Consider the following 7,875-nt stretch of genomic DNA (forward strand, 5'->3'; position numbering starts at 1 on the left):
TGGAAAACACCAGTACTCTGGAATGGCTACTGCTGCGTCGTTTATTTGCACTATGGCTCCTCTGCATAGCCAAGTTTTTAAACTTAATTTTAAAGAACTTTAGGACTGGGTGGTAGGGTTTGACTGCATCAGACTAGTCCGAATCTGCAGGGCGCTAATTGCTTCCTAACCTGGCTCAATGCTTTGAATGACGAGTCCTTTTACTTCCACTGAACTATGGTAGAGAGCAATTACGCATGGAGTTACACTGGTGGACTTGAGGAGAAGGAAGCCTCTACGGGGCTTGCGATGACCTCTGGCTGCAGCTGAACAAAACCAAATTCTGAATAAGTGCAGCCTAGTTTTTACACTGCAAGTTACTGCCAGGTTTGTAGTGGAAGAGTCTTAATTAATCCCCCTGAGGAAAGCATTGAACGGGGCTTCTTGAGGCAGGACTGCAGGAAACGGATCGTACACACTAGGGGAATTAAGTGGTGGAAAGAGGTATGGCCTTTAGGTTTCTTCTGGGTACTTCTGTATAAGGGAGTGCCCTGCTTCCAGCAGAAAAAGGACAGGGCAGTGAACATGTGGGTGTTTGAGCAGTTTTTCCGATCAGCGTCTGTCTTAGCATGAAACTTGCACTTGATTTGAGGGTCGTTTTATAGATTAAAAAAAAACAACATATTTCGGGGTAGTAATTATTAGTCAGTAATTACACTAAGAATAAATGGAGAGCCAAACCCTATTTTTTAGGCAGTGACAGTAGGTTTGTCTTACTGGTTGGAGGTTTTGGCCCTCCTTACGTAGGTACCCCGGTAGACATCACAGGAAAGTTTCTGTCATCAAAAGGGAAAAACAAAAAAACCCAAATCCTGCAAGACTTTTTCATGTAATAAAACGAAGACACGATTACAGCCCCTATTGGTGGTGTTACCCACCGTAGCCAAGACTCGTGGCTGCAGGCTCACTTTGCTGAGGCAGCTGACGGTGGCTTCTGCCCAGCGCTCCCTGCCCCACAGGTCCGCTCCCACTGTCGTGGTGACTCCCTAGGCTACGCGGCCGCTTCTCTACCTCGGTGTGCCAGGTGTAAATTGAAACGGGCGGTTGTTCACAGCGTGTGGCTGTTGTCCTGCTTTTGTTCTGCTTGTACCCACCGAAACCCAAAGTGTGCTCCCGCACCAGGCTCATGTTGCTCACCCACCACCGCTCCTGCTGTTCTCCTCTTTTGCTGGTATAGTTAGTGCTCTGTAGACAACTGAACTCTGGGTTTTCTTTGCTTTCAGGACTACGACCTCTGCATTAACTGCTACAACACTAAGAGCCATGACCACAAGATGGTTAAGTGGGGCCTGGGTCTGGATGATGAGAGCAACAGCCAAGGAGAGCAGCAGTCAAAGAGCCCCCAGGAGTCGCGACGACTGAGCATCCAGCGCTGCATTCAGTCCCTTGTCCATGCCTGTCAGTGCCGCAATGCAAACTGCTCATTGCCATCCTGCCAGAAGATGAAACGGGTTGTCCAGCACACCAAGGGTTGCAAGCGCAAGACCAACGGTGGCTGTCCGGTGTGCAAACAGCTCATAGCTCTTTGCTGCTACCATGCCAAACACTGCCAAGAGAACAAATGCCCTGTGCCATTCTGTCTCAATATCAAACACAAACTTCGACAGCAGCAGATCCAGCACCGCCTGCAGCAGGCTCAGCTCATGCGCAGAAGGATGGCTACCATGAACACCCGAAACGTGCCTCAGCAAAGTTTGCCTTCTCCTACCTCAGCAACGCCTGGTACCCCTACACAGCAGCCAAGTACACCGCAAACACCGCAGCCTCCTCCCCAGCCCCAGCCTTCCCCTGTAAGTATGTCACCGGCTGGCTTTCCCAGTGTGTCGAGAACTCAGCCCCCTACTACTGTTTCAACAGGAAAACCTGCAAACCCGGTTTCCGCACCTCCGCCTCCGGCTCAGCCTCCGCCGGCCGCGGTGGAAGCGGCTCGGCAGATTGAGAGAGAAGCTGCCCAGCAGCAGCAGCAGCTCTACAGGGTCAACAACATTAACAATGGTTTGCCTCCTGGTCGCCCAGGACTAGTAAACCCGACGGTGGGTTCAGTGAACCAGATGCCGCAAGTCAGCATGAATGTACCCCGGCCCAACCCTGTAAGCGGTCCCGTGATGTCCAACATGCAGCCCGGACAGTGGCAGTCACCTCCAATGCCGCAGCAGCAACCAATGCAGCCAGGAATGGCGAGACCGGTTATGCCAATGGCGACGCCACAAGCGGTGGCTGGGCCAAGGATGCCGGGCGTGCAGCAGCCGCCCCGGAGCATCCCCCCAAATGCACTTCAGGACTTACTGAGGACCTTGAAATCACCAAGTTCTCCGCAGCAGCAACAGCAGGTTCTTAATATCCTTAAATCCAACCCTCAGCTTATGGCAGCTTTTATAAAGCAAAGAACAGCCAAATACGTGGCTAACCAGCCTGGGATGCAGCCGCAAGCAGGCATACAGCCCCAGCCTGGGATGCAGCAGCCGCAGACCGGCATGCAACAGCCAGGCATGCACGCTCAAGCAGGATTGCAGAACATGAACGCGATGCAAGCAGGAGTGCAGAGACCGAGCGTTCCTCCCCAGCAGCAAGGGATAGGAGCTATGAATCCCCAGGGACAAGCGATAAACATTATGAACCCCGGCCACAACCCCAGCATGGCAAACATGAGTCCGCAGTACAGAGAAATACTGAGGCGGCAATTACTGCAGCAGCAGCAGCAACAGCAGCAGCAGCAAGGCGGGGCTGGCATGGCAGGAGGGATGGCAGGACATAACCAGTTCCAGCAGCCTCAAGGACCAGGAGGTTACCCTCAAGCCATGCAGCAGCAGCGGATGCAGCAGCATATATCGATACAGGGGGGGTCCATGGGACAGATGGCTCAGATGGGACAGCTGAACCAGATGGGCCAGCCCGGCATGGGGGCGGACGGCACTCCCAACATCCAGCAAGCACTGCAGCAGCGGATCCTGCAACAGCAGCAGATGAAACAGCAGATAGGGTCCCCCGGCCAGCCTAACCCCATGAGCCCACAGCAGCACATGCTCTCAGGACAACCGCAGGCGTCTCATCTCCCTGGCCAGCAGATCGCCACCTCCCTCAGCAACCAGGTGCGGTCCCCAGCACCCGTTCAGTCTCCCCGTCCCCAGTCCCAGCCACCACATTCCAGCCCGTCACCCAGGATACAGCCCCAACCGTCACCTCACCACGTCTCTCCCCAGACTGGTTCCCCCCACCCAGGACTCGCAGTTACTATGGCTAGCTCCATGGATCAGGGACACTTGGGCAACCCAGAACAGAGTGCAATGCTTCCACAACTAAACACCCCGAACAGGAGTGCGTTGTCTAACGAATTGTCTCTGGTCGGTGACACCACCGGGGACACATTAGAAAAATTTGTGGAGGGTTTGTAGCATTATGGGAGCATCACTTTTTTTTTTTTTTTTTCCTTTCGTGTTCTTGGACGTTTTGTACTGAAAATTCAGACATCTGGGTTGTTTTGAATCCTAGATGGAACTGCTGCTTCCTACACATGGAAGAATGAATTGCTGTTTAAAAAAAACAAAAACAAAAAAAAACAATACAAAGAATATATTTTTTTGTTAAAGCCAGGCGGTTAAAATATCTGGTCTCTTTTGTGGGTTTTTTTGGTTTTTATTTTTTTGTTGCTGTTGACTCATACCTTTTTTTTAACGGGGAAAACAAGTTCATTATATTCATATTTTTTATTTGTATTTCTGAGACTTTAAACATTTGCGTTTAAAAGAAGAAAAAAATAATATTCAGAAACTGTTTCCTGAAATAATGCAACATTATAATGTATCCCGGTAACTTTGACACGTTGCGGGAAATTTTTTTTTTTTTCTATAGTGAACTCTGCAGGCGTTTGAAGTATTACCCCTGGAAAGATAGGAATTGACTCTTGCACACAAAAACACACATTGGCCAATGCCAAAATCCTTGTCTTGCAGATGTAGAAATTGTTGCTTTGTTTCTCTGATAAAACTGGTTTTAGATGAAAATAGGGATGATCACTCTTAGACCGTGCTGATTTGAATAGAGAAGAAGCATTCTTTTCTTTCTTTCTTCTGTGTGAAACTTGAAATGAGGAAAAGCAATTCTAGTGTAAATCATGCAAGCGCTATAATTACTATAAATAAGAAAATCCAAGAAGATTCAATCACTGTATAGAATGGTAAAAAAAACAAACAAACTCATTTCTTACTTATAATATCATATTGTTAAATAAACTGTGTGCAACAGACAAAAAGGGTGGTCCTTCTTGAATTCATGTACATGGTATTAACACTTAGTGTTTGGGTTTTTTGTTATGAAAATGCTGTTTTCAACATTGTATTTGGACTATGCATGTCTTTTTTCCATTGTATATAAAGTATTGCTTAAAATTGATATAAATTACTGAAGTTTTTAACATGTATTCTGTTCTTTAAAAATCCATGTAAGAATGTTTAAGGTTTTTATTTATTTATATATTTTTTTGATCATGTTCTTTGTAAGACATGGCTATGAATATTCACTCATTACACAGAGCAGCCAGAGGCGTCGCGAGGAGTGGCACGATACATGGAGTATTGTAGGTAGCATGTCTGTTTTACAACACCCTTTAGTGATTGTTTCCTTTTCGGGGAGGGAGAGGAGAGGGGAATGGTTCCCATACATTGAATATTTGCAGGTGTTCATCCATAAGGGTTAACTGGAATAAATTATTAATAGCCGTTGCTTTTTAAAAACTGCATTAATTTAGAGAAGGATCACCAATGAAAGGAAAATAGAGAGTATTGAGTTAATTCTAGGCTAATTTATTTAGTCTACAGTAAAATATGAACCTATTGACTTTAACACTATTTTTCTGCTGTTAACTCTGAGTCTAGATTTGAGGGTTTTCTGTGGAATAAAAAATAACAAATCATGTACATGCTCCCTTTAATATCCTGTCACCATGCCCTCATGTTCCTGGGATACTTGCCCCTCCTCCCCCCAGTGAATTACTTCCTCGGAGTTAAAAAGGCCAGGGGACCTTTCCCAGCGTAGGTGTGAGCTAAAACCACGACTAGCCTAAACTGCCATCGCTCAGACCTTCAGGCTTCTCGATGACGTGCGACCGGCATGGGATTTGCAGCAAACCCAGCAAGGTATCCCGCCCGGCTGCCGCTCCGGCGGGGAGCACCGGGCACGCTTGGCTTTTCACGTTAAGTCAGCGCTTCCTCCAGCCTTAACGTTTTTTTTTTTATTGGAACGATGTTGGGGAAGGACGGGGGGAGAAGAGCAAACGCTTGATCTCAACTTTTATCCCCGTACTGTGAAAATAGTAGCGCGCTGCGGCGCTGCTGCGTTCTTTTTAACCGTAGAGGGTCTCCGCTTAAACTTTCCTTGCAAACTTTTCACTGTTGTATCTTTTTTTTCACCACCATTGGATTCATCTGCCCACGCAAATGTCTTCAGCGATTCAAGATGTCAAAATCTGGGGCTGGGGCGAGGTCAGTGAACACTAACCCAAAGCTTGTCCAAAAGAAATTGCTGTAAAAAAAAGATGGAAGCCCTGATGCTGTGTCTCATGCTGTGTACTTAAAAAAAGAGGAAAAATACTATATTTGTGATCAAAAAGAGGAAACTTGAAATGTGCTGGTGTTTCTAATAAAAGCTGGTAAAACTGCTTGGATTGAAGGATGGTTCCACTTGGCTGGTGCCCGCCAGGATCAGCGAAGCCTGACACCCGAGGTTAAGATAACTGCGCTCAATCTCGCTAATACCTTTAAGTAGCGTCCATTTTTAAAAACCGTCGGCACCGCTTCCGGATTTGGATAAGCCGAGTCCCGTTCGGAGCACAGCGAGGCGGCGCGGCTCCTGGGCTGCAGCTCGCTCGGGTTCCCGCTCCGGGGGAAGAGTGGAAAAAAAAAAAAAAAGCAACCTGATGGGAAGCAAATACTGGAATATTTTTAAGTACAACCTGAAGTGTGTTGAGAGCACAGAGCGAGGGATAGATTTAGGCCTGATAATCCCAGCTCGATGGAGGAGTCGTAGGTAAGAGCAGGTGTTACCAGGGAGAGGATGGAAGTGCGAAGCTGAAGTCAAACAACGAGGAGGGGCTGGGCTTGGTGCACAGCCCCTAACGCAGGGGGGCTTCAGTCTCCTTTCTTGATAGGAGATGCAGCGTTATCTGAAGACTGGACGGGCATCTGATTTTTCAGGTCCTTGCCTGTGCTTTGATGGGGAGGTACTGGCGATCAGGAACAGCATCCTAGAAACACGAGAATTTATAAGGCAAGAACGCACTGGAGATCGGTGCAGGATCTTTATCACCGGAGGGGGTGGCTAAGACCTTCCCCCGTACCGAGTTCTGGCGGGGAAGAAGGTGCGTAAATCCGAACGCTGAGCTGCAACGACTTGGTTCTCTGCTCCTCTTCTTTTCTTTGGCTGTCCTCCGTGCTCTGCTGCTGGCTATCCTGACTTTTACCGACACCGCTACCGCAGCAGGCTGTGAGCGCGTTCCTTCTTGCTGCAGACGCACCGGCTGAGGTTCACCTCGGCTGCACGTCGCTGTCCCGCCAGGCCAGAGATCTGCCCACAGCACGTGTGTAAGCGCTCCCTGCTCCGGTCCTTCCACCTGGATGCTTTGGAGCGAAGGGGTGAGGGTCCGACAGCAGCAGTGGGCTGAGGAAGAGGAGCCCTCCTGCTGGGGGTACGGCACTTAACAAAAAGCGACCCCGCTGGGGACAGCAACCCCGCTGGGGACAGCAACCCCGTCAGTCGCTCTGTAGGAAGCCAGAAGCAGTACGTGTCCGCAGCTGTAGCAGCGTAACGTTCCTTCGGGTTGGTGGCAGCGTACAGCAGTGAGTGAAGGCGGTTAATGGCTTACACGGTGATCTGGGTGTGCACCGGGTGCTGCTTCCCAAGCAAATGACGCCCGGTGCGGTGAAGATCTGGCAGCCGCTGTACGGAGCTGGTAGCCAGGGGAGCACGGAAGAGCACACAGGTCGCTGTGCGGGGGCAATCTGTCCTTCCCTGCGCTTCCTCACCATGGCCGGGAGCTTAAAATGGGGAACGGGGTGATCCCTGCCGCCCCCGGCGTGCTGCCAGGGCAGTGACCGCAGACCGTAGGTGCCAAGCGCCGGATAATCGAAATGAGCCCGAACAGAGGGGAGGGTCGATGCCAGATCCCCTGCAGCCCCCAAGCCTTCCCTGCAGGAACGCGCTTCGTGGCTACACGGTCACAGCGGACCCGAGGCAGGAGGGGGACTCGGGCGTTTCGCAGCAGGTACGAGAGCTCTGGTACGGTGTCGCGGCAGAGCAGCGCACAGGAGCGCTGTGGGGTCAGCTGGAGGCAGCGATGAACGCAGCAGGAGGAGGGAAGTGTTTGAAACGGGCTCAGAAGTCATTTTGGTTTTGGCCGCAGCCCAGGGAATCTCGAGGAGGGGCTGGGGTTGGTTCCAGGTGGGAATGCAGCCCAGCAGAAGGGTGCTGGGGCGATGCAAAGGCTCGCGCTGGGTTTGTTGCACCTCATCCACAACATCCAGCACCACACAAACCCCACTGCCTGCGTTTCTGAGATGCAAACCTCCAAAACAACGTGCGGATCGGCAGCGTCCCAAAGATAAGTTGCAAGCACGAGCGAATTGCACGCGTCGCTTTTCCAGCGCGCTCCCCCGAGCCCGGGAATTACACAGCTGCCTCTGTTAGGTGGTCACGGTTCCCTCCTGAAGGCCCTCGTCTCCTCTGTCTGGAAGTGGTTAGCGCTCACTGAAACGAGACCTGCTCGATCTTTTATTTTTAGCCGCGGTGTTCATTGAGGCCAGGCTCTGCTCGCACGCACGTTCCAAATTCGGTGCTCAGCGGCGT

At 50.3% G+C, this 7,875-nt stretch overlaps 1 protein-coding gene across 7 annotated transcripts in view; it reads left to right on the forward strand.

Annotated features, from left to right (window-relative positions):
• The window catches only part of CREBBP (CREB binding lysine acetyltransferase), a 98,192-nt gene extending 92,499 nt beyond the window's left edge, over window positions 1-5,693 (forward strand). For all 7 annotated transcript variants that reach the window (XM_087730472.1, XM_087730475.1, XM_087730478.1 and 4 more), the window contains one exon: window positions 1,263-5,693. In XM_087730472.1, coding sequence (XP_087586598.1) covers window positions 1,263-3,431 — 2,169 coding nt within the window. In that variant the 3' untranslated portion in view covers window positions 3,432-5,693. The remainder of the gene's footprint in view (window positions 1-1,262) is intronic.
• Window positions 5,694-7,875: the final 2,182 nt, after the last annotated feature.

This window comes from Nipponia nippon, unplaced genomic scaffold (genome assembly GCF_047370975.1).
Source record: "Nipponia nippon isolate SJK-2023a ecotype South Korea unplaced genomic scaffold, ASM4737097v1 scaffold_5, whole genome shotgun sequence".
Taxonomy (NCBI): domain Eukaryota; kingdom Metazoa; phylum Chordata; class Aves; order Pelecaniformes; family Threskiornithidae; genus Nipponia; species Nipponia nippon.